At 42.4% G+C, this 27347-nt stretch overlaps 1 protein-coding gene across 3 annotated transcripts in view; it reads right to left on the bottom strand.

Annotated features, from left to right (window-relative positions):
- The window catches only part of SAMD8 (sterile alpha motif domain containing 8), a 34293-nt gene extending 19112 nt beyond the window's left edge, over nt 1-15181 (bottom strand). The window contains exons 1-2 of one of the 3 annotated variants that reach the window (XM_075130763.1): nt 15062-15181; nt 320-905 (exon numbers count right to left, since the gene is read on the bottom strand). In XM_075130763.1, coding sequence (XP_074986864.1) covers nt 320-905; nt 15062-15131 — 656 coding nt within the window. In that variant the 5' untranslated portion in view covers nt 15132-15181. Of the gene's footprint in view, nt 1-319; nt 910-11637; nt 11655-15061 lie in introns of those variants that run through there. The other 2 variants (XM_075130764.1, XM_075130765.1) reach the window with 2 other exon arrangements.
- Between the last annotated feature and the right edge of the window lie 12166 nt (nt 15182-27347).

The following is a 27347-nucleotide window of genomic DNA, read 5'->3' as shown; positions in this document are numbered from 1 at the left end:
GTACACATCTTTTAAGTAACCATTTAGCTAAGGAAGTAGAACTAATCACAGCAGTTTTCCTTTAAAATCCAATTGTACAGTAGTAACAGCAGCCCTTTAAGTCAACTGCTCAATTTTTTTCTTCACAAAAGCCTTTTAAAATTATATTTTTTTAATCTCGAGAATTGGAGTACATTACAATCTAGACTGTGGGCGAATACATACAGAAGTGTTAGATATTGAAAGATTATTATGAAAAATATTGAAATTCAAAATATCTATAAAGGTATAAGAATTTTGTGATTTAACACCATCATTCTGTTTCTGAACAAGTACTTACCTGTCTAGAAATATGTCTGGTAGCGGTGGATATGTCTGCATGTCAGGTACGCGCTCATGTACTATAACCATGACAAAAGACGTAAAGCCAAACACTATGAAAACATATATACAACTTAAGACTGTTTTCCAGTATTCAGGGTCCAGTCTTCGCATAGGATGTTTGTTTTTCCCATTTGTGTATTGATACTGATCAGCATTCAGGTCAGTAACTGGTCCACAGTCCCGTGGTATTTCACCATTACAAAACCAATCCGTACCTTGAAGGGAGCCAACAGAAGGAGACATTGTGCCAATGGGATTATCGCTGTTGTAACCCAATTCTTCTAAAACCTCAATATGCTGTTTCTGCAATTTGCGTATCGACAACATTAGTCTTTTGATATCCCCCAGGACTCTAATTTCCAAAGGAGGGGATCGCAAATCATATTCAGTCAGTGTCAATAATGTAATACCATCCAGTCTGTGTCTATTGCACAAAACGTCCACATACTCGCAGAAGCCTTCTTCCTTTAGCCATTTGGCTACATTCTTAGTCGTCCAACGTCGGATGCAAAGCTGGTTGTTGCTTGCCATTGTTTTACTCTCTACCTGCCAATAAAATACATTTATTATATAATGCAGAGAGATAAGGCTCAAAATGTCCAAAAAATATTCCTGAATAATTAATTTACATTAATTACACACATTAACCACACTGTGTACTCATAATTACTTGAATAAGAAAAGATTTTATTAAAATTATTTCCCCTCAGTATTAGGATGTAGATCCACTACTAAATGAACAGTAAAACTAATACTTATTTAGAATTACTTTATAATATTCACTGATCTGACTTACTATTATGGATTCTTAAGGATGTTTTAGATTCATTTCCTGAATCCTTGAGGTATTTTGTAGAATTCAAGCTATTCAAAAAAGGTTAAACTAAAATCACAAACAGAATAGATTGTACTGAGCTACTGCTAACCAGAACATAATTATTCTTTAACCACATTCCTTTATCCATTCTGTTTTCTAAAGCATAATTTAGTTCTTACATAAGGGTATCAGTATATTTAGTTTGTTTTCCAATGACAAAAACTTTTCTGTTTAGATACAGATTTCATCTCCGCACTCTTCCGCAGTGTGCAATTTGCAAGCCAGGTAAAAATATAGGCAGACGGCATGCAAACTTCCATATGGAACTTTACCATGGACTCTTCAGTCCTGACCTATAATACACTGCTATTTCAGTCCTGATCTCTCTCCTTAAGACAGTGCTATATCCAGTCATGTTCTGCTTGTAGTGTATAGAAATAGAAAATAGGATGAGTTTTAATTTATGCCCTTTTCAGAGTTGAACATAGATATCCTAAAATATATACTACTGTTAACCCACTGCACTATCTAAGCTACTTATCTTTTTCATTGTCTGCTACCTACTCCCTAAAACTCAGAGTTCCCCCAATGCCTGACAGCACTGATTGAGACCCACTCCAGCTCAGTTTCCCCACAGAGATTCCAGATCACTCCTATTTCCACAAGATTGTTCTTGATATTTACTCCTCTCCCTTAAACCTGATTGAAATAGCAGTCTCATTTGAACATTTTATGGAACAGGAATGGGTATTTTTCTGTGTCAGCAACACAACATCCTGTACAGAAAACTCTATTTTCTGTCCAGCTATGAATTGTCATTTCCAAGAAGAAACTCACAACCATTGGAGCCTCTTGTTGCAACATAAGGAAAGCTTCTGTATCAACATATTTCACTGTTTCATGACAAGATATGTACTGTAATTATATACTATATAGGGCATAAGAGCAACGAGAAGGCTAAATGCCTCATGCTAACATTTTGCATGTTCAGAGTGTAAGCATATTTTAATTTATCCATTTCAACTATAGTAACATCAAAGTGACAGATGCAGCAATGTAAAACAATTTGAAGTAACTATCATTTAACCTGTATTTTGCTATGAAACAAGCGTTACATCTAGCTCCAAAAGAATCCAAATAGTCTTTTAAAAAAAAGAATGCAGTACTAGCATTAATGATATTACATAAAAGAAAATAAGATTTACGCTGTTGGGAAAATTTCCAGTATTCCCAGACAGCTTTTTGGACTGTGGAATATTACTCCAAGGAAGAGGTACATGGTCCCAATACTTCCACTTTAACTTTTTCAAATTTAAACTTATTTGAGTAAAGATATTTACAAAGGTCATTGTAAAAAGGAGTCATTTCAGTTGCTGACAGCTCCCTCACTGCCTTTGTTCAGTATAAAGAAGTTGTAATATTTTCCATTCCAAATAACCTCACTTTTTCTATTCAATACACAAATACTAGCAGCAGGCTGCATTATGCGGATCACTAATTCCAAATGAACTCTTACAGGACTTTTTGTTTTGTACCAAAGCATCTTGCATTAACACCTACAAATTGGTTTTCTGTCAGTCAGTAACCTGTGCTTCTGATTTTTCCTATTCAGAAATAGAGAGGCAATACAAGGGAAAAAAAAAGACTGAAGTAGCTGCTTCCAAACTCTCTTGTAATGGATACTGTACACTGCGCCAAAGGCTTAGACTCACCAAGAATTCACTCGAAAATCCATTGATTTTCCTTATCACAAAAGCAATTCCTCAGGATGAACTCAGAAAATTTTGTAGAATCCCAGAGAACTCAGTTAATTTTTATCAAGAATTATAACACTACACAGTAACACCTCTCCCTCTGACATTGCAGGGCAAATATCACCCCTCAAACTCCATGTAATAAGAGTGATTTAATAATGCTGAGCAAGCACATACCAATCAGTACTGGCAGGGTTGTACTTGGGAAAGGTCTACATCTAAAGTACGATGCAACTGATAGGGGCTACTTACTAATTTCAAAATTTTTCAGGAGAAAAAAAAAACTTTTGTAGTGATAATCAGGATGGCCCATTTCAAACAGTTGACAAGAAGGTGTAAGTAACAGTAGGGGGAAAATTAGCATGGGAAAATAGTTTTTAGTTTGTGTAATGACTCATCCACTCCCAGTCTTTATTCAAGCCTAATTTAATGGTGTCCAGTTTGCAAATTCCAGTTCTGCAGTTTCTTGTGGGAATCTGTTTTTGAAGTTTTTTTGTTGGAGAACTGCGACTTTTAGGTCTGAAATTAAGTGTCCACATATCTGTTCAAGGGACACCATCATAGGACCTAATCACATCAGCCACACCATCAGGGGCTCATTCACCTGCACATCTACCAATGTGATATATGCCATCATGTGCCAGCAATGCCTCTCTCCCATGTACCTTGGCCAAACCAGACAGTCTCTACACAAAAGAATAAATGGATACAAATCAGACGTCAAGAATTATAACATTCAAAAACCAGTCGGAGAACACTTCAACCTCCCTGGACACTCAATTTCAGACCTAAAAGTCGCAATTCTCCAACAAAAAAGCTTCTAAAACAGAAGAAGAAGAAACTGCAGAATAAGTTTCTTCCAACAAGAAACTGCAGAATTGGAATTTGCAAACTGGACTTGCAATATCACTTGCATCCATTTTTTCCATCCCTCACTTCAAAAGATAAACAACTATGTTTGGTTTCCCCCTTTTGACACTTAGGTCTGAGTAGGCTGATAGGTAAACACCTTTAGACAGCAACAGAAGTGATGGTGTCTAAGCCATGAATACACAATATGGAACAATAGGAATGTGAACCAACCATCATTGCAATAGGAAGTCTATCTACATACACCAGTTCGTAGTACCACGCTTGAAGCATGGAGAGCTGGTTACACAGTACTGGCTTTATTGGAGGACTTTTTTCCAAGGTGCTCTGCATCTAACTTGCAATAGAGGTTGCTATTACAAGCTTTTCTTTAATAGAATAGTACTGTGAAGTTCTCAAACTACATAAAGCAAATAAAGCTCTCATTATAATGCAGTATTTTTGTCTTTGAAGAATGTTCATTAATGCATTGAGCTGACCCTGACTTTGCCTTCAAAATGTCACCACATACAGTATATTGCAAAATCCAAACTTACTGTGGTTGCACAGTCAATAGCTGATTTTAAGTTTTTCAAGCAATGTGTGTCATTGTATGTATGAGCATGATCAAGAATATGGTGGTGGACACAAACTGGAAAGGGGAAGAAAAATGTTTACCTGAAGCAAACACTCTTACACATAACAATATTGTAAGTTACACTCTTATTTTCTTCACAAAACCTTGCTTTTATACAGTTACTACAAAAATGCTGATCTGACAGCCAGTGGCATGGTCAGCAACACCGAGTCTTAGGTTATGCTAAACAAGCATTATTTTATGAAGAAAAGCTAGGCAATCTTGTATCTAATATAGAAACCCACCTGGTGACCTAGATTTTCAACTGTAAAGGAGAAATTGCCTTTCTTGCACTACTCTTTGAATAGTTGCAGTAATGAAAATAAATTAGTGTTCTCAATAGATTTTACTTTTTGAACGACATGGTGTTTTATATAACATTTATACTGCTAATTCTAAAGTTCAATAATGTTTAAAGAAAGCCTCTTTAGTTTGTAATGTCTGCACATAAAATGGACAAAATATTAAAAAATTACTCAAAGCTCTGCAAGTTGGCTTTGCAACCAGCAGAAAGTGATTATGTTTTGCAGTGAGCTGAACAGCACACTAACTGCTACTTTATTTTTACACCTTGTTAAATCACCTGGGCTACCAGTGCTCATTTGAGCACTGAAATGCTCGACCTCTAGCCTATTAACCAAACATGAAAACACTTTTCATTCACAGTTATAACTTGAGGCACAAGCAGTGAGAAAGAACTTTGGAACCAAGTGACTGAGTACCCTACTTCCCATGCCAGAGAGCGTAACAAACATGTTTGAATTTTATTGTACCACTCTGTTAATGTTTGTGCAACACTTAGAAATCTGAAGCACTATGCAAGTGCCAAGTATTTATTTTCTTATTTCAAAAAATGACATTACATAGCAAACAGAGGGGAAAAAAGCAGTTACAGAAAGGTAGAGCTCACTGCTGTCCTTTGAAATGTGTTGCACACGGCCATTCCACTGTAGGTATTTGAGTGCCTCATGCACAATTGTTGGAGATTCTCCCCTCAGCAGTACTGTTGGGACAGCATGGGCACTCTCTGGTGACTCGTGCCACAGCACGCAGCTATAAAGGGTCGCACTACCCCAAACCACCTCAGTTCCTTCCTACTGGGAGGGGGAAGGAGGGCAGGCAATCTAACAGAATGAGAAGGTATAATTTCCCTTTACAAAAGCCACGCTGGCTCTTCCCCAACAAATAGCGTTCATCTATGTGTCTGACAATTCTATTCTTTATTATAGTTTCAACCAATTTGAAGTTAGGCTTACCAGCCTGTAATTGCCAGAATCACCTCTGGAGCCTTTTTAAAAAATTGGTGTCATTTTAGCTATCTGCCAATCATCTGGTACAGAAGGAGATTTAAATGATGTTTAAACCACCCAGTTGTTAGTTCCAGAATTTCATATGCGAGTTCCTTCAGAACTCTTGGGTGAATACCATCTAGTCCTGGTGACCTACTGTTTAATTTATCAATTTGCTCCAAAACCTCCTCTATTGACACCTCAATCTGGGACAGTTCCTCAGATTTGTCACCTAAAAAGAATGGTTCAGGTGTGGGAATCTCACTCACATCCTCTACAGTGAAGAGGGATGCAAAGAACTCATTTAGCTTCTTCACAATCGTCTTATCTTCCTTGAGTGCTCCTGTAGACCTCAATCATCCAATGACCCCAATGATTATTTATAACATCCTTATTTATTATTTATAACATCCTTCTTCTGATGTACTTTTAAAAAAAAAAAATGTACTGTTAGTTTTTGAGTCTTCGTCTAGTTGCTCTTCATATTCTTTTTTGGCCTGCCTGACTTGCCAGAGCTTATGCTTTCTATTTTCCTCAGCAGGATTTAACGTCCAATTTTTAAAGGACTGGACACGTGCAATCACTTGAAGAACTGATTTGCTGCTTTAATTTTGAAAAATGTGCCAATTTTTACAATATTCAACAAAATACACTTATATCAAAGTGGCAGTTTCTGTTTACATCTTCCCTCTTCTACTGTGATCAAAATAAGAGAAACAGGAAGAAGGAATCAGCTTCCCCTGTTAAATCTGTTACCTGTAGAAGAGAGTACCAAAAATGAAAGGTTGCTTCCGAGGTTATTTTTCCAATTTTTGTCATTTAAAATCCGATTTCTCCAGTTCAGTAAGCAGCTGCGAGCTTTCTGCAATTTAAGTATTTACTTATTATCAGGGTGGATAAAAATAAATGATTTAAAAAAAATTAAATTTAAATTGGATTTTTTTGATAAAAAGCTCTTTGAGGAAAACACCCATCTAAAGATAGTTTTAATTAAGATACATTATAGCTCAAAGATATCACATCAGGGTATAGGATTATAAATTCTAATTCTATAGTATGAGACAATATATTCATGTAACGTTAAAGAAAAGTTTTGTAAAAGAGTTCCAATAGTTAATGGATTAGGAACCCAATCTTATGGGGTTCCAGGGGCTTCTGTATAGATTATTTAAGTTAATCTTTCTATCTAACCAATGGGACCCAGTGCTCAGAGTAAAAGATACCATCAGAGATGCCTAGTTTTGCAGTTCTCAAACCATGGATTTCTCTCTCCAGAGATAACATGATTGTTAACAGCAAAAATGTTTTTGTAAATAAATAAAATATTTAGAGGTGAGAAACAACAGACCTCAACCCTATTGTCCCTCTGCAAATTTGTGTACATAGAGTCAATCCCTTACCTCTCTCTAAAAGTGCTAACTTTTAATCTGTTAACTTGTTAATCTGAGTCTTGATGGGTGGAGCAATGTCGAGGATCCTGTTGTATGTGCTTGTGTGACAGCAGAAGAAGGGAATGTCTTCCTTACAGGAACAATTGATACATCAGGAAATGCACACACAGCAGAATACTTACAAGTAGCAGCAGTAAAAGCTATAACAAACTGTGAAAAAAATTCAAATGTCTAGTCGCAGCTTGGTCAGACAATGCTACAAATGTATTCAGGATGAGAAGAAATGATTTAGAAGAGAGTCCCAAGCTAACATACGGTTGCAGTGCTCATCTGATGCTCCTCCTAGCCAAAGACCTCAGTGCTCCAGAAATAAAGGCTAATGTTGAAATTACAAAAGACTTCTGCACCAACCACTTTGCAGCAGCTGCTCTGAAAAAAGTTGGAGGAATCAAGCTAACTCTCCCACAAGACGTGCGATGGAACTCAGTAGTGGACTGTTTTGAGCACTTTATCAAGAACTGGCCTAATTTAATGGCAGTTTGTGAACAAAATCATGAAAAAAAAAAATAGATGGCACTGTCACAGCCAAAGTTCTCAACATTGGGCTTAAGAGAAATGTTGAACACATGTAGCCTTGAACAAAAGGCAGGGAAATAGCGGTTTTATTGCTGACGCCTTTAAAATTTCGAAGGAACTGAGTGAGATCTTAACAAGAGAAATATGCAATGACAGAGTTAAATTACAAGCATTAAAAAAAACCAAACAGGTCAAACTATCTCCAGCTCATTTTCTTGCACATATTCTCAATACTTGGTACCAGAGTCAAACCTTAACTGCTGAAGAAGAGGAGTTGGCTATGACATGGACATCCAGCAATCATCCCTCCATAATGCCAACTATAATAAACTTCAGAACTTAAGGGTGAGCCATTCAAGAAATAGGTTTGCTGATGACGTTTTAAAGAAAGTCACACCAGTGAACTGGTGGAAGTCACTTAAGCACTTGGATTCAGAGACTGTTGCAGTGATAATCTCACTTTTAACAGCAGTAGCTTCTTCTGTCGGTATAGAAAGAATTAATTCCAAATTGATAAATCCTTTGGGACCTGAAAAAAGCAGGAAAGCTTGTTTTTCTTTTCCAGATTATGAACAAACAGGAAAAAGAAGGTGAAGACGACCGAGTTAGTTGCAGAACCCAATATTTTAAGTTTCTCATGTTGACCTGGCTGACAGTCGATTTAATTTTTTTGTTTGTTTTTTTAAATTTCATTTAACTATTTTAGTTAAAAAAACAGACAAAAACAAACCTGATTTTAAAAAACTTGAATGTTTCACTACATTCAAATTTAATATGCTTGTTTTGTTATAATATTATCTGTTAGCTGTTGGAGAAAAAATCCAGAATACATAACATTGTTGTTTTAGTTAAATAAAACAAACAATTTAAAATGTCTGTCTGGTGATGTTCTCCTCTTAATACAACATGGCAAGAAAATCCTCCCAATATTAATGATTAACCTGTTGAACTAGAGATAGTTCACCTCCCAATGACTTCATAAATATCTGCTTCAGTTACCTTTGGTAAATGAAATAATCAAACAATCATTCATTTTCTGATATAGCTGTAAAACTAATCTGAAAAGTTTTCAAAATAAATCACTTTAAAAATGTATGGTGTGTACCTTCTAAAAATGAAACCTACATCTGTGTCTGAGTTGTGAAGAATATGTATTAAGGTCGGAACAACCAATAAGAAGGCACTTTTATGTAGAAATCATGATTAAATCGAGTTTTCCTGACTAGTGATTTAAATCAAATCCATCCTGCTTATTATACTTATTAAAATAAAAAGGAGAAGACAGACTTACAAGAAGTGTATCCCATGTCCACAGTATTACTAAACACTTACATTGCGTAAGTGCCCAGAGACTTGGGAATCTTTCACTGAGTACTGTACACCACAAACACACACGCGCACGCACACACACCTGACGCTTTAAAATTATACTAGAAGGATTAGAAGTATTAGGCTTCCATATTTGTTTTATTATATTAAACACTGAAAGGCTATCAAGAACAACAGGTTTACGGAATCTTTCCCACATGTAGGTACAAAATAAAGTATCCTTTAAGTTCCATATCCTACTAGTTTATCAAGTTTTCCATGAGTGTCTTTCCATTCTAGATAAAATAACTTTGGCCCCAAACTTGCCAGCTGATCTGTATGGACAGACTTCTGTATGCTTGCAGAGCTATGTTAACATCAGTTGGGCTCTAAAGGATGCAAGGGCCCACCTAAACAGATCAATTTGAAGGTTTTCAGCTTTTCCAAACTAAAAAAATCATTTCTAGCAGAGCATCATCATCATGTCAACTGTTTGGTACTAATGTAAAAAAAACCTAAATCAGTACTCAAGAGTAAGACTATTTGCGTTTATAATATGCCTGGTCTTCAAAGCCCTTTATCAGTTGTGGCCCCAATCTTGAAAAGGTTTACATATCCGAGTCCCACCGACATCCATGGAACTACTCAAGAGCATAAAGTCAAGTATGTGTGTAAATCTTTGCAGTACTGGGGCCTAATGATCAATCTTAATACCCTCATGAGATGAGCAGGTCTACCATCAACAAAAACATCAGCATTAACCACCACCAACAGTATGCCCTCTAATAAAAACGTTCACAGGTCACATTTTTAAACTAAAGAACATGGTGGCCCAACCACCTGATAAGTTTATCACTTATTTCACAATTTTGCTCATACTGCAATGAAACAAAATGGGAAAAGGCAGAGTAACCCTCAATATGAGAATGTCATAGGAAGCTTCATTCCTCGTTAAAACAAACAAACAAAAAACCTAAGAACTTGATCTTGCAAAGTGATCCAGGGGGACTGTATAGGAATAGGGTCTGCCTATGCACATCACTTTGTTGGACTGGGACCTAAATTAGGAGCTCCAATTAAATATGGAAAAGCTGTATTTAAATAAGTGTCATGATTGTGACACAGAAGGACTTGCTGCTCTTAAGTCAAACCCCACAAAATGACCCAACAATTTATATTAAGGATCATCAGCATTAATCGACTCCTCACTTCCACTGGTTTGTGTCAAATCCCCAGAAAAATAAAAACGATTGACGTGACCGTTTATGGATACTGATAACTATATTTAGTTCCCAGAGAGAAAACTAAGACACCAAGCTAATTAAACATGGAGAACAGTTTATTTATTTTTTAAAACTGCCTATTCTATACTGAGCAAAATGAAGCAATTCCTTTGGAGTTGTTCCCTGTTAGTAGGAAGATATATATTGACTACCATAACTACTTGAGTAACCAAAGTGCAGATTTTTAGGACTCAGTTATAACTGTACTTATTCCTGTAAATGTAACTTTGGTGCTTTGCTGGGGCTAATTATTTTGTTATTATCATGGTTATCCGGTGCAGAAGGTGCCATCTTTCAGAGAAGTAGAACAGAGATCCTAACAACTTATGGCTATGGCTAAGATGGTGTCATGGATATTTTTGGTAAAAGTCATGGACAGGTCACAGGCAATAAAGAAAAATTCATGGAAGCCCTGCGTGGCCAGTTGGGAACTACAGGGCCCTCACCACCCATGGGTACTTGGACCCCCCGATCCTCTCCACCCAGGCTGGGAGTTGCTGGGGTCCCCCTGCCACCACTGGTGGCTGCACGGAGCTGTTGGGTATCCCCATCCCAGCAGCTCCCAGCCACCACAGAAGGCAGCAGGACCCTGCAACTCCCAGCTGCTGCAGGCTGAAGTCACGGAGGTCTTTGAAAGTCATGGATGCCGTGACTTCCATGACCTCCGTGACAAAACTGTAGCCTTACTTATGGCCAAAGATCACATGACACTTTTTGCAAGAACAGATGTGATTAGACTCAACATGTAGAAAAAATTCTAGCTATAGTATTCACATTTTAGTCTATTTAATTCTCCTCTGAAGTTCAAGTATTCTTCACTTCCTACCCCCAAAATGTTGGGTCATGGAAAATGTGTGCTACCCCAGATTGTGTAGCATTAGCATAGTAGATGAAAGTCCAAGGACCCTGATGCTCCACTAGCTAATCAAAGAACTGGCTTACAGTATCCCTTGACTTCAGTGGGGCTCCATGCAAGTGCATGGGGTTCAATCGTGCAGTCCTTAGTGCAGGGTCATGGCCTACATACGTAAAAGAATTTCAGGATCAGATTAAGATTTATGAATTTCACATAGTACTGTCAATAATAATTATGAATTGAGAAAGAACTGCACATGAAGGAACTCTGATATGAATGTTGGCATGTAAACAAAAAGACACTGGTCTGTATCAAATAAGAAAGTTTGTCACACCCAAATGCAAAGGATCCTTTAAAAGGCTGGAAAAAAGGTAAATTGAACAGAGTGCATATAAAGGAAAGAACTTGGTTAGAAGCCCAGGCAAATGTAATATTCATCCATTCATTCTGCCATAACCTAAATGGACAGGTCTAAGGGATTATATATGCTTATGAGGACAAATAAAAGATCTACCTGTAACTTATGGACAAACAGGATCAGCAGTGTTTACATCTGGTTTTTGAACAGGTTTTAAGAAGTTATCTGAAAATCAGAAGACCATTCACTATATATATTCAGGCTCTACATAAGAAAATAGAAGTTTATGTTTTTCAGTTTAATATCCTATGCTTTTTAAAAGATAACACACACAGAATTCCATCATGTAGAACTACAGTGAGCCATAACAACAAGGAGTCCTTGTGGCACCTTAGAGACTAACAAATGTATTTGGGCATAAGCTTTCGTGGGCTAAAACCCACTTCATCAGATGCATGGAGTGGAACATACAGTAGGGAGGGATAAATACACAGCATATGAAAAGATAACACTGACCCCCCATTAGTAAGGCAACTCCTAAGGAGCCAATTCAATTGAGGTGGAAGTGGGCTATTCTCAACAGTTGACAAGAAGGGGTGGAAATCACTTTTGTAGTGCTGATGAGGCCAATGTAAACAAGGTGGCCCATTTCAAACAGTTGACAAGAAGGTGTGAATATGAGCAGGGCAAAAATTAGTTTTTGTAATGTTTTGTTTTGAAGTGTTCTCCGACTGGTTTTGGAATGTTATAACTCCTGATGTCAGATGTGTGTCCATTTATTCTTTTGCGTAGAGACTGGCTGGTTTGGCCAATGTATATGGCAGAGGGGCATTGCTGCCACATGATGGCTTATATCACATTGGTAGAGGTGCAGGTGAATGAGCCCCTGATGGTGTGGCTCATGTGGTTAGGTCCTATCATGGTGCCCCTTGAATAGATATACGGGCACAGCTGGCACCAGGGTTGGCACAGTGAGCCACGTGGAGATTATCAAAAGGGTTGGGACCTTTAGATTCAGAGCACAGACTCTAGTACTTGAGCTCATGGAGTAATGGGTACCAGGAACAGGCCGTTATCCTCCATGTGGACCAGCCTCTATAGGGTAATGAGACTTTGCCAGGGTGCTTCACAGCTATTTGCTAAACCGCAGAAGAAATTTTGAGACTCTGGAATCTTGGGTTGAATTCCAGGTTCTGGAAGGGAGTGTGCTCTAGTTACATAACCATGAATCTTCCTTCCCCGGCCCCACCTTCTGTTTCTATTCTCTCTTTTCACCCTGGCACCTACCTCCAGATCATATCCCCAGTTCCTGTCCCCTTCCCTCCACTTCCTGCCTCCATTTCTCCTCTGCTCCTATTCCCCCCCTTCTTCCTCCTGGGTCCTGCCTCTGTCCCCTCTCATCTTTTGTTCCCCTCTCCAGCTCTGTATGTGCTTCTCCCTGCTTTGCTCCTGCCCCCAGTACTCCCCTTCCTACCTCCTTTCCATGTTCTTCTCCTTGAGTCCGTCTGCTTCCTCCTCTACATTTCTGGGAACTGGGGGGTGAGGGGGAGGGAGAGAGTTGTATTAATTAGAGCACAGGAGGCTCCTTATTCTCAGTTCTTGTGCTTGGCAGTACAGCAGGCCCTGGCTACTGTGAAGAGCAAGGTTAGGAAAAGCTCTGCTCAGCCCCTGCCACCCTGGGGTGGAGCATGGCTGACACACTGTTGGGTAGCGCATGTGCCATCCAGCAGCACGAAGGAGCTCTGTGGGGATGGAGTACACTCAGTGCAGATGGAATCGTCCAAGAATTTAGCTGACAGCTTTAAATAAATCCGAGTCTGAGTGAAGTGCTATTTTTCTGAAGTTTATCGGCAAGTGTCATGCAGAAAACCCTAAGAAAGTGACTTAACATAACTATTTGTAAAACCATAAAACAGGGAGATGAAACACATTAATGCTCCCTCTCCCCGTTGCCTTTTCTTCCATTTGTTTACAAAGCTGGGGGGGGGGGGGGAGAAAAAGCCACGTTTAAAATATGATTTCAAGAGTCAGTAGATTAAGATGCTTGTACATTACTTCAGAGGAAATCCAAATCCTCCATTTAATTACCAAACCACAACAGCACAGGCAGCATTAGTGCAAGCTTCTCCACAGTGCCTTGCTATTCAAACATGACCTTCACGTGGAAGTACCAACTTGTTACAATTTTTGAACTTTCTCCTAAGTATGTGAAATGGAACCCCAATTGCTATCAACTACCATAGAGTTTTGAGCAAAAACTGGAACGCCACATTGTCACAATAATTATTCATGCTCATGCAAACAGTAACATCCTTATGTTACCAAACTTATACTTTATTTTCTTTAGAAATAATTTGATATAAAGAAGACTAGTGACAGAATAAAATCAAGTTAGGTCAGTTCTCCTTGTAGATTATAAGAGTCCTACTAATCAGAGCATCTTAACTGTCAAACATTAGCATACGTTTGACTGCATGTATGTAGAATGTAGACCAGTTTATTAAAGATTTTGCCACTGCTGGAAAATTTTGATACATACCACAGGAAAGATTTTTCCTCCTTACCTTGGTTAATATAAAAAAACTTGCACAAAATAATTTAAAATAAAATGAACATGACAAGTCACCAAAACCTAGCAACATGTAAAGCTAAGACTGCCATGGCAACCTTCCCCTTGTACACAAAGCAACATAAGTTGCAAATAACTTGTACAACTAATGTGCAATTTCCTAGAGAGAAAATAAAAAAAAAAAATAAAAAACTTTAACAAGTTTGTGTCAAGACTTCAATGTTACACCAGTGAACAAACTGGCTGCAATTAGTATGCAATGAAGTTCTGACCTTGAAACCAAATCTTGTGTGTCTATAGCATCTCCTGGACCTTATTCACAATAGAGCAATTATCCAGGCTGATCTGCATGCAAAGGCAGCAACAAAAAGTGCAACAGACTGACAAACCTCAACACAATTTTAGAGCGTATCCTAAAATAGGCACATTCCAAAACACAGGTTTTATATAAAAGTATTGTGCCATTTTTAATAAATATACAATATATAGCCATACATGGTAAACAGAGAAATAACTTTTTGGGTTTTTTTTAATTTTGTAATTATTTTCCAAGCGTCTTGTTCCCAGGGTCATCGTATTGAGCAATGAGAACTATAATATTACATCACCAAGTCTATATCATCGCTCCGCTGCAGAGCGGGGAAGTTCCAGATGTTAAACTGATACGCGACAATCTCAGCCAGAGCAGCACCCAGCCAGCGAACAGTGACCACATCGCTCCCACAGGCGGGGCTCACACGGAGACGAAGGGGCCAAGCGCTGAGCGGCTGGGGGGGGGGAACGTAGCTTGTACATGACATTAGTAAACACAGAGACGCCTCCCCCGCCCCCAGCACAGAGCGCTTCTGAGCAGCGGGCATCTACCATACACCGGGCAGGAGATGGAGGCGAGAGATCAGCCCCCCAGGGATGGGGTAACCGAGTCGGGAAAGGGGTCTGATACTCCCCCCCGCCCCCCGCCCCAGAGCAAAGCCCCCTCCCCAGCCCGCCCCCAGCGGCCCCGGGCCTTACCTCCCCGCGGGACCGAGCGCGCTACCCGGCGTTGGAGGGGAGTCCGCTCCCGGGCGGCTGGTTGCCCCATCACACGGGCGGAAGGGCCGCCAGCGAAGACCAGGCAGCCCCGCCCCCGGCCCGAGCGGAAGGGGCGGTGCTGGGGCTCCTACAGGTTCCTGTGAGAGGCAGGGCCCAGCGACGGTTTCCACCCTATCAGCAGCGCCGGGGGCGGGGCCGTGCTGGCCGTTGGTCCTGCGTGGAGGGGGCTGTGCCGGGAAGCACACCGCAAGCGGAGGGGGCGGAATGGCCCATTGCCCCGCCCCCCATCGCTCATTAACCCGCAGAGGCTCGTGGGGAGGTCGCCCTCAGACAGCCATGGCAGCCTGAGGCCCAGGACCCTTCATGAGCCAGCCCATAGGGCACCCCCATCACTGGCACTTACCCCCTGGGGCAAGGCAAACCCAGGGCACAGTCATGCCCCATCCCTAAGGACCCCACCACGCTCTGCACTAGCAAGGCCTAGCCCAATGCTAACCTGCATCCCTTTGCTCTGCCACACGATTCCCCACAGTGGCCCCTGCCTAGAGGATTCTTCTTCACTTCCTGTCCTAAAAAACCACCCAGTCTCATCCCTCTGTACCCCTGAGCACTGCCACCTTCTCCCCCAGAGGTGGCTGCCTCTGGTGAGGGGGGTTAGCTGCCCAGCAGTTTGGTATGAAAGGTGGTTGCTGGAGGGACACGTTTATTACTACTTGAAGCGACATCAGACTTCATGAGAAACTGCGGCCTTATGCTATGGCACTGAAGCTAGGGTGCCAGACGGGAGTTAAAGTAACCCCAATCGGCCCTTTCGTTAAAAACTTACCCTATTGGTCCAGCTGAACAAAACAGCCTTGAAATTAGAGTCCAGTAGTTCAAGAAGGCTGTGGTTCACTACTTATTGTAGAAGTGGAGCTGTCAAGTAACCCAGACTTCTTCACAACCCCTTTGTTGGGGACACTGGGGCATGGCCACTAGGTAACTCGAGGGGATGGAAGACCATGAGTGTCGATGAAGCCCCTTCGCACTAGGCCCAAGTGTCCTTGGCCCCCCGCCGCCTGGAGGCACTCACAGCAGTTATGCTGAGGATCTGCAACAATAGGCTGCAGAGTCAGACTACCTGAAACTAAGCAAGGCCAAGCAGGGCAAATATAAAAAAATAATGCTGAATAAAGCAGCTTTATGTATGGTTTAAGAAATAATACAGAGCACAAGGGCACTAGCTGGGAACTGAATTGGCTGGCTATATGGATACTTAGGGCAGCTTCCTATTAAATAAGTATGCTGAAAAAAAGGATGTATAAAAGCTTGTGTAACTTCCAGCTCTGTGTGCAGGATTTGAGATTTTATTCTCCCTGTACCTTTTTGCAGCTGCAAATAAACTTTTCTGCTTCTCCACCCCATTGTAATTATTGGGTGTAGCAAACCAGGTAGCGAACCAACTCCAGTTGTTGTTTAGCCTCTCGGCACTGGGTGCCGGCAACAGCTTTTGGTGTCCCTGGGTGGTCGACAAGGCTGTAATTTAGCCTTGCCCGGACCCCTCCTGGAGGTCGAGGATTGCGGCGAGAACCGATGCCCAGTGCACACCGGTGAGTTCACCGGGGCCTTGGAGGAGATGCGATTTGATCGACCCCAGAGGGCACAACGGTGCAACGCACTCATATAGTGGAGAAGTTGTTGTGGACGACGGTGAAGAACCGGTCCTTGGACATATGGGAGGAGCAGTTGTGGATGACGGTGAAGAACCGGTCCCTTGGATAAGTTAGGAACCTTTTGAAATCCGGATTGTATGCTCTGTTGGAACCTGGGAACGCCCAGAGTTACCCTGTAGGTATGGAACAGGGACAAAGCTCGGGGGTTAGGGCACAGTGTACGCCCCTAAAATGCATTCTAGCAAACTGGAAGGTATTTGGTGCGAATCCAATGACTAAGAGCCAATTAAAACAATTCTGTACAGTTGACTGGCCTCAATATCAACTAGAGGACCAGGAGTGGTGGCCACCAAAAGGGTCAATTAATTACAACACAATCCTCCAATTAGTTTTGTTTTGTCAGTAAATAAGTAAATGAAATAACTATTTGTATGCACAAGCGTTTATGGCTTTAAAAAATAGAATAAAGCTTAGAGACTAACCAATTTATTTGAGCATGAGCTTTTGTGAGCTACAGCTTACTTCATCGGATGCATACTGTGGAAACTACAGAAGACATTATATACACAGAGACCATGAAACAATACCTCCTCCCACCCCACTCTCCTGCTGGTAATAGCTTATCTAAAGTGATCATCAAGTTGGGCCATTTCCAGCACAAATCCAGGTTTTCTCACCCTCCGCCCCCCCACACAAACTCACTCTCCTGCTGGTAATAGCCCATCCAAAGTGACCACTCTCTTTAAAATGTGTATGATAATCAAGGTGGGCCATTTCCAGCACAAATCCAGGTTTTCTCACCCCCCCACCCCCCTCCAAAAACCACACACACAAACTCACTCTCCTGCTGGTAATAGCTCATCCAAAGCGACCACTCTCCCTACAATGTGCGAATACAGACTAACACGGCTGTTACTCTGAAACCTAGAATAAAGCTGTAGTTCTGCAGAGTTGTAATTTGACTCCGACTGGTTCGGTAGCAGCTAATGTTAGTCCCCAGACCCCCACCCCCACTGTAATGGCAGAGCCGGTATCCCCTTCGGCCCCCACACCCCCACCTTATAAGGGTAGAATGCCTCGGGTCACAAAGATTGCCCCCTCGGTGGAACTCTATCCTTTGCTTACCGAGACTGTTGTGGCTTGCCCAGGGGCAGACGGACGTCAGGCTACCACTATGCAAGTTTACACCCATGTGCCATTCAATCCAATAGACTTAGCAGCTTTTAAAACACCGGCTGGGGAATTCTCCATGAACCCAAGCCGGTTTATTTCAGTCTTTGAGGGGTGCCTCAGCAGTCACAAGCCGGACTGGGATAATTGTAACATCCTCCTGCGAACCCTATTGTCTGAGGTTAAAAGACAACAGGTTGTGTCCAAGGCAAGGGAGGAGGCGCAGAGACAGTACGACCGGGATCGTATTAATGTCCCTGACACGAATGCACAAGTCCCCCGAGCAGACCCCAGGTGGGATCCAAATGATCCTGGGGATATGACCCGCCTTACCTCCTATAAGGAGTTGCTTTTGCATGGACTCCATCACTCGGCTGTCTGACATAATAATTGGGCAAAGCCATATGAAGTAATGCAGGATTTAAAAGAAAGCCCAGGGGCCTTTCTACAGCGTATTCAGAACACAATTCGACAGAACACTAATGCAGACCCCAATGATCAGGCAACTGAGTCAATTATTAAGGGAATTTTTACGAGCAGAGCAGCCCCTAATATTAAAAAAAAGTTACAAAAAAAAATTTAATGGGCATGACCATGGCACAAATCTTAAAGACTGCAAACCAAGCTTATAGTCTAAAAAAACAAACAAACAAAAAAAGCAAGTAAGACTGATGGTAACAGCGGTACAGGCCAGCACTAAGAGAAGTGGCCAGGGAAAAAGGGGCCGTGGACACGAACGTCCGGGCCTGCAGGAGAGACGACTGGGTCGCAACCAGTGTGCCTTGTGTCAACAAAAGGGACACTGGAAAAATAAGTGCCCAAAGAGGAAAGAAAAGGGGGGTGCCTCTGTGATGGTGATGGCGGAGCAGGAATAGGGGTGTCAGGAAAGACGGACCACCCTACCCCCGGAACCCCGAGTAAAGATGCGGGTGGGAAACGCAGAAATAAATTTTTTAGTGGACTCTGGAGCAGCACGAACTGCTGTAAATCAACCCCTTCAATTGCCAGTAGCAGATTCCCTTACTATGGTGGGAGCCACAGGCAGGAACACCAAGTGCCCAGTGTATGCCCCAGCGGAATGCGCTTTAAAAAACAGGACTATATCCCACAAGCTAGTATACCTCCCTGAGTGTCCAACACCTCTGCTGGGACGGGATCTGCTTTGTCGCCTCGGTGCCACCCTGCATTTTACTGAAAATAAAATAACCCTTACCTTACCCCCTAAGAATGCATGAATCATGACCCTTGCAATTGAGCCCTCAGCCATGCAAGCCCCAGAATGGAGCCCGTGGGAAGACCAGGTGTACCCCCTCGTGTGGGCATCAGGAATTCCAGGAAAGGCCACCCTCCAGACCTCCATTACTATTCAGCTCATACCAGGGAAAGACCCAGTGCAAGTAAAACAGTATCCAATCAAAAAAAAAGCCAAAAAAGGTTTACAAAAAACTATAAATCAATTGCTAATATATGGTATTCTCTGGGAATGTCAGTCAGCCTGGAATACTCTCATTCTACCCGTACAGAAGCCTGATGGCACATATTGGCTGGTACAGGACCTAAGGGCAGTCAATGAACGGGTTAAGACTCTGCACCCTCTTGTCCCTAACCCGTATACCTTATTGGCTTCTATAGGGGGACAGTATACCCATTTTTCAGTCCTCGATCTAAAAAATGCTTTCTTTACCATCCCAGTTGCCACCCCGTCACAGAAGATCTTCTCCTTCAAGTGGGAGGACCAAAAGAGGGTTAAAAAGCAACTTTGCTGGACAGTGTTGGCCCAGGGATTTAAAAACTCCCCCACCCTCTTTGGCCAGGCTCTGGCCAGGGACCTAGAGGAGTGGAATAATGAGAAGGCCCTCCTTCTGCAGTATGTAAATGATTTGTTAATTGCCACTGTGGGCCAAACCCCCTGCCTTAAAGCCACCGTGGGGCTCCTGAATTTTATTGGACTCCGGGAATATCGGGTAGCACGGAGTAAGGCTCAAATCGCCCTCCCAGAGGTATGGTACCTCGGGTTTCACACACGGCAAGGGGAGCGTCAGCTTTCAAGCAAAAGAAAGGAAGCTATCTGCCAAGTTCCTACCCCAAGTAATCGTAAGCGGCTCAGGGCATTTCTGGGTATGGCAGGCTTTTGCAGAATATGGATCCCAAAGTTTGGACTGTGGGCTGAACCCCTGTACAACTGTGTAAAAAAAGCAGATCATGACCCCTTCTATTGGACCCCAAAGGCTGACAGGGCATTTAAAATCCTAAAAAAAAAATTAATGGAAGCCCCGGCTCTGGGCCTGCCAGATCTCTCTAAGCCGTTTCATTGTATGTACATGAACGAAGGGGGGTGGCCCTAGGAGTGCTTACACAGCTGTTAGGCGCATGGAGACGTCCCGTGGCTTATTTTTCTAAGCAATTAAATCAGGTTGCAAAGGGTTGGCCGGTATGTTTACGGGTGGTCGCAGCTACTGCCCTAGTGCTTAAAAAGCCGAGAAGCTAACATTGGGAGGGGTTATGCAAATCTATACTCCCCATATGGTCCGAGCCTTATTGAATGCAAAGGAAGGGCTTTGGCTCACCCAGGCTCGGATTGCTCGGTACCAGGCTAAGCTGTTAAAGAACTCTGAAGTCACCTTACAGCCTTGCCCCTCCCTTAACCCAGCCACTCTTTTGCCAAAAACAAAAAAACAAAAACATGACTGTTTAAAAATCATAGATGCCCAGTACTCCAGCTGTCCGGATTTAAAGAGTGTATCCCTCCCAAATGCAAGTTATAAGTGGTACACTAATGGTAGCAGTACTGTAATAAGTGGGCAAAGGAGGGCGGGTTATGCTGTTGTGACCCTCCATGACACTGTGGAAGCTGAAGGTTTGCCTGCTGGGACCTCTGCCCAGCTTGCCGAACTAATAGCCCTGACCCGTGCACTTGAACTGTAAAAAGAAAAGCGGGTCAACATTTTTACTAATTCAAAGTATGCTTCTGGTGTGCTACATGCTCATGCTGGCCTATAAAAGCAAAGGGGAATGCTGACAGCCCAAGGCTCCCCAGTCAAGTACGGGCCTCGAAGCCGTACAACTTCCCTCGGAAATGGCGGTGGTACACTGTAAAGCCCATCAGAGGGAGAATCAAAATGTGGCCAAAGGTAACGCCCGGGCAAATAGAGAGGCTAAGCATGCTGCCACCCTGCCATCCCCTCAGACTGAGAACGCCCATATACATGCCCTTATCCCATCAGTAGGGGAGCTTCCAACCCCTCAGTACTCTGGGAAGAAGAGACAGCTAACTGACAAACTCGGTCTCCGGGAAAAGGAGGGATAGCTCCATTCCCCAGAAGGGAAGGTCCTCCTACCAAAGGGCCTAATCCGGCCAGTGCTGCAGAAACTACATCAAACCACTCATGCTGGCAGGGAAGCACTTATCCAGCTAATGGAAAAATATTTTATCACTTCCGGACTCCGACCCCTGGCTGCCCAGGTACAAGCGGACTGCTTAGTCTGCCAAAAGAATAACCCCCGACCGGGACATCCTGTGCCACCAGCTGCTCTAGAACCCACTCCGGGCCCCGGACAAGTGTGGCAAATAAACTTTACTGAGTTTCCCCAGACCCAAAGGTTCAAATATCTCCTTGTCATAGTGGATCGGTTCAGCGGATGGCCAGAAGCCTTCCTATGCCGTAATTGCACTGCCAGAACAGTGGCCCTCAAGTTTGTTAAGGAGATCATTCCTCGCTTTGGACTCCCCCGTGAATGGAATCTGACAAACGTCAAAAATCATTCAAAGCATTTCACGTCTTACAAATCCCCTGGAAACTCCATACGCCCTGAAGACCGCAAGCCAGTGAGGTAGTGAAGCGAACCAATCAAACTCTTAAACGGCATCTCTCAAAAGTGTGCCAAGAAGCCTCACTGTGATGGCCTGATGCTTTGCCCCTCGTCCTGCTCCGTATCTGCTTTCTCCCTAAGGGTAGATCAGGGCTTAGTCCCTTTGAAATCATGTTTGGAAGGGCATGGCCTATGAATGGCACCCCGGTTCTGTCAGGGGAATAGAAGCTAGGTAATGTTTTTTTGTCACAGTATATGTGTTCCCTATCTGCTGTTCTTTTGTCTCTTCACAGGTATACCAAGGATTCCCAGCCTCTCCCCTTGGACTCTCTCATCCACTCCTTACAGCCCGGTGACTCCGTGCTTGTTCATACCTGGAAAGACAAGCCTCTCCAAAAAAAGTGGAAAGGACCCTATACCGTCCTGCTGATCTCCCATACAGCGGCAAAAATCGAGGGACACAAGAACTGGATCCATCACTCTCGTCTGAAGGCAGTACCCGCCCCCTCGTCAGCAGAACAGTGGACTGTCCAACCTGCTGACTCCTCATCTAGTGACAATCTCGGGCTAAAGCTACTGTTTAAACAACACAAATAATGGGCACCTTAACGCTAAAATGGGCCCACCCAGGTACTGGAGACCCTGAGTTAAAAAAACTCTAATAATAATTAATTAAGTAACATTGTTATTCTCTGTATTGGTATTTCCAAACTGTGCATATCGGGAGCATAACTCCTTTGTTTCGCTTGCGCACCATGTTGCTAATTTAACAAACCAGACTGACTGCTGGGTATGTGCTCCAACTCCACTGTCCCCCAAAACGGGAATGCCCCTTGACATGCTGCCCTTGATCCTAGCAGAATTAGCCGCCACCAAAAAGCAAAAAAGAACGGACTCGCTGTTCTAAAATAAGACCTCTTTACAGCAAGCCACCTACCAAAACCAGGAGTATTCAGTTGCAATACTCGCTAAGAAAGTGTTATGTTTTACCCGAAACCAATCTGATCACTATGCACGTCCTGTAAAAAAAAGCTCCTGTGTTATTACACAGTGGGCTAATGGGTATTAAACAAAGACCAACAGGAAAGGCCAACAATGTGGGTGTAATGGTTCTTCCCCTTTTAAAAAAACTCTTACAAATACTCTTACCACAAAAGAAGGGTTTGGAAATATAACTTGCCGTCCAGTTAATATCTCCAATGTAGCAAGCCAATGGTGGGTTTGTAATGGTCCCTATGGCAAGTGTAATTTAAACGGCAAAATTAGAAACGCCCCCACTTGTATCCAATCAGGAGGATAGGATGCCCCCTTAGGGGCATATGAACTGTTTGGAAAAGCAGCCAAAGCAGCCTTAAATATCCCAGGAATCCCCTTAAAAAAAGTCCTTACTGGGCCCTACAGGGTCACTATTTTATATGTAGCCAAAAGGCTTACAAGGTGCTGCCAGCCAACTGGACAGGTAGCTGTTATATAGCTCATGGAGTTCCTTATCTGTCAATAACTACCACACTGCCCAAAAAAAAAATTAGAAATGCCCAAAACACCTCTGTTAAGTCACAAAAAAAGACCCTGCGGCAACTAACTACAGCATTAAAAAGCAATATAAAAAATTCCCTCACAACCAAAAAGCTTGTAGGATGCTCTGTACTGGAAATAGTGCCACTGTTTACCGGGCCAGCCATGGCATGCATAGGCCACTATACTGTAAGGCTGCAAATGGTACTTAAAAAAATTGCCTTAAAATTAAAAAACTCGGTTAGTAATTTAAAATCAGCAATAAAAACATTAAATAAAAAGGTACAGCAGCTCAGGACGTTTTCCCTCCAAAACAGGCTGGCTTTGGACTATCTCTTGGCATCCCAAGAAGGGGTTTGTGCCCTCGTCGGGCCCCAATGTTATATATATATAAATAATAGCAGTTATAAAACCTATAAAAAGGTGGTACAGGCTAAGGCCCAGGCCCGAGCCGGAGCACAGGTTGCCTATACTGCCCCAGAGAGCGATTGGTTGCAAACCTCGTTTTCAGGCTGGGGTTTGTCGTTTTGGCTTAGTGGTTTATTTAGCCTGCTTTTGAAACTTTTCTTTCCTGTATTGCTTGTATTACTGGTATTATTATGTGTTAGGGCCCTTTTGCAAAAGTTAATAAGTCATTCTCTTCAGGGCTATCACAAAATGCTTATGCAATGTCCTATTATAAAAAAATAAGAAGCCCAAGTGAGAAAACTCAAAGCCAAGGTTGTTGAGTGTTCTCAAAGGAAGGAGTTGTTGGGGAAACTGGGGCACAGCCACTAGGTAACTTGAGGGGATGGAAGACCACGAGTGTTGATGAAGCCCCCTCGCACTAGGCCCAAGTGTCCTTGGCCCCCCCTCCCGCCTGGAGGCGCTCGCAGCAGCTCTGTGTACTAGGCCCAAGTGTCCTTGGCCCTCCCGCCTGGAGGCGCTCACAGCAGTTATGCTAAGGATCTGCAGCAATATGCTGCAGAGTCAGACTGCCTGAAACTAAGAAAGGCCAAACAGGGCAAATATAAAAAAACAATGCTGAATAAAGCAGCTTTTATGTATGGTTTAAAAAATAATACAGAGCACAAGGGCACTAGCTGGGAACTAAATTGGCTGGCTATATAAATACTTAAAGCAGCTTGCTATTAAATAAATATGCTAAATATATATATATATATAAAAGCCTGTGTAACTTCCTGCTCTGTGTGCAAAATTTAAAATTTTATTTTCCATGTACCTTTTTGCAGCTGCAAATAAACTTTTCTGCTTCTCCATCCCGTTGTAATTATTGGGTGTAGCACACCAGGTAGCAAACCAACTCCAGCTGTTGTTTAGCCTCTCGGCACTGGGTGCCGGCAACACCTTTGATCTGCAAAAGGGCCTGCAAACCCCAGAGATGCAGTAGCAGTATCTTTTCTGCAGGTTGTATGAGGAAAAAGAGATCTTACAAGTCTTGAGCTAATACAATGGAAGGGCCAGGTGAGAAGCATTGGTTAGTTTCTCCCTTTCATGAAGTAGAGGAGCATCAGCAGAGCAGGCCTGTACAGAAAGTGTATATAAGTAGGGATAAGGGAGTAAAGGAAAAGGCCCTGCAGGAAAACATGAAGGGTTTTCATCCTCTTTTGCTGCTCAGATTTTCGGTTATAACTAAGATATGTTAAAGTAGGTTTTAGCATTTAATTATAACAAATACAGACACTCCAGCTTACTTTTGACAAATCAGTTTTGATCATCCAGTTTGATATTTTTGACTCATATACACATCATCTAAAATTTAAAAAAAAAAACATGTTGAGAATGAAAGTGCGTAAGATTTCTGACGAGCACTGAGTAGAATTTTCCTCAGTCCCACAAACCTGCACCTGAATAATCCTATTAAACTCTGTAATACATGCATAGAAAGGCAGAATTCTTTTCCCATTGAAAACAAAAAGAAATATCAATAAATTGGTCAGTAAATGCAACACCCCTCCCCCAAGGACATGCTTTCTGGATAAATTTGCTGAAAAGACCTGCTGTCTCATCTAACACTAATGTCCATTTTCATATCATGGAACTATTACAAAATATTTCTTTATCTTTGAAGTGTGCCATTTTAGTTTCATTACTTTTCGTGGTACATTCTTGGCAGGTAGCCAAGAGCTCTCAGTCGGATGTTTATTTTAAATGGTTCAAAGAGCAGGGGTGTACAGCTCAGGTAACCTGTGAGACCCTAATGAAGTACCAGAACTTTAGGAGCCTCCAAAGTTATACATAATCTGAGAAAGGGGACACCAAGGCAGAATTACATAAGGGGACCAATTTTTTGAAGCAGGTGGTGTTCAAGAAAGAAATTACTTTTGCCTATCAGTCTTCTTGTTAACATACAGTGCCTTTGTAACATCATAACGTGCTCTGAGGAACTTGCACAGCTTAACTTTATTGGTTATATAGCCATCACCACGCTTAATACATTCTAGTTTCAGTAGTAATAAACTTTGGTTCTAATGTAAATCCATTGAAGTTAATGGAATGCCACCAGCAGACAAATTAGCCTGTATCCTTGCAGCCTTTGTTTTCAGAGACCTCTCATTTATAACAGTGAACCTGATTCTGCAATCCTTACATGTGCACAAATCTCAGTGAAATCAAAGGGAGTTTGGTATTCTGACCCATTTATTGTTCCATGCATAACTTACAACACTGGGTAAGTGTGATGCTCTGTACCTCAGGGGAACACCCTACACCCCCATTTTCATCCTTATAATATGATTGTGTGGTATCCAATGCAAAGTTTGTCACGTTGGGTTAGTTTGGGACTACGATGAGGTAATGCTCACCTGACTCTGAAGGGGGGGGGGCAAAGCCAAGAGGGAAGAAAGGACATGATAAAAGGGAAAGACATTTGCCATGCTCTCTCTCTCTTTCACCACCATCTACAGACAACACCACCAAGCGACTGAAGCGCTGATCAAAGGGGAGAGCCTGGCTGAAGAGCAACCAGCCAGCCTGTGGTGAGAAGCATCTAAGTTTGTAAGGGCACTGAAACTGTTAAGATCAGCTTAGAATGCATCTTGCTTTTATTTCATTTGACCAAATCTGACTTCGTGTGCTTTGACCTATAATCACTTAAAAATCTAGCTTTTGTAGTTAATAAATGTGTTTGCTTATTCTACCTGAAGTAGTGTGTTTGGTTTGAAGCATGTCAGAGACTCCCATTGGGATAGCAAGCCTGGTACATATCAATTTTTTTGTTAAATTGACAAACCCATATAAGCTTGCAGCATCCAGCGGGCATAACTGGAAACTGCAAGACAGCGGTTCCTAAGGTTGTGTCTGGGACCTGAGATATTGGCTAGTGTCAATCCAAGCAGCAGCTGGCCAAAAGTGCTCACCCATGTATCTGGGAGCAGCTTACATGCTAGAGGCTGTGCATGAACAGTCCAGGAGTGGGGGTTCTCACAGCAGAGCAGGGTAAGGCTGGCTCCCAGAGTCGAGGATGGAGTCACCTGTCAGATCACGAGTCCAAATAATACCAGGGGAACGTCACAGTAAGACACCAATTTATTGGGCAGAGACTTCTATAGCTGTTGAACCCACTTAAACCAGGTCTGAATTAGACCAAGTCTGCATTTGGCCCACTGGGTCTTGTGGCCTTAAAAGAAAAAGTTGTTGCACTGTATGACCAAAGTACAATTTTTACCTTTTTTCCCCCTCTCAGCCGATTGATTGTAATAATAATGTTTCCCCCTGTGTGGTAAACCCTGGGACCTTAATTTGCCACAGTCTCCCCCAAACAGTTGAGCAGGTGGTGGCCTACAGGCAAGCCAGCAAAGCCAGATATTGTCTTGTAGAAAACTCTTAAGCTAAGTGTGCCTCAAAACCTTTTCTGGAGCAACCAGCTCTAGAGCTGAGAGGTTACTTCAGCCTCCAAGTCTGTTCAGACAGGTGACTTCCCCCGAGAATGCTAACAAGAGTGCCTATTAGTTCTAAATGTGATGGTCATTTTTATGACATGGACACTGGAGGAAGACCACCAAACTCACAATCCAAAACTGGCCTGTATGCAAACCAGCAACCTAGAACTGAAAGGCTCCATATCCCATTCCAAGGCCTCTGACTTCAAACCCCATTCATCACTCTCCTAGTGTGCG

Source organism: Caretta caretta, chromosome 7 (assembly GCF_965140235.1).
Source record: "Caretta caretta isolate rCarCar2 chromosome 7, rCarCar1.hap1, whole genome shotgun sequence".
In the NCBI taxonomy this organism is placed as follows: Eukaryota; Metazoa; Chordata; order Testudines; family Cheloniidae; genus Caretta; species Caretta caretta.
The sequence above is the reverse complement of the archived record's forward strand: the minus strand, read 5'-3'. Positions and strand labels throughout refer to the sequence as shown.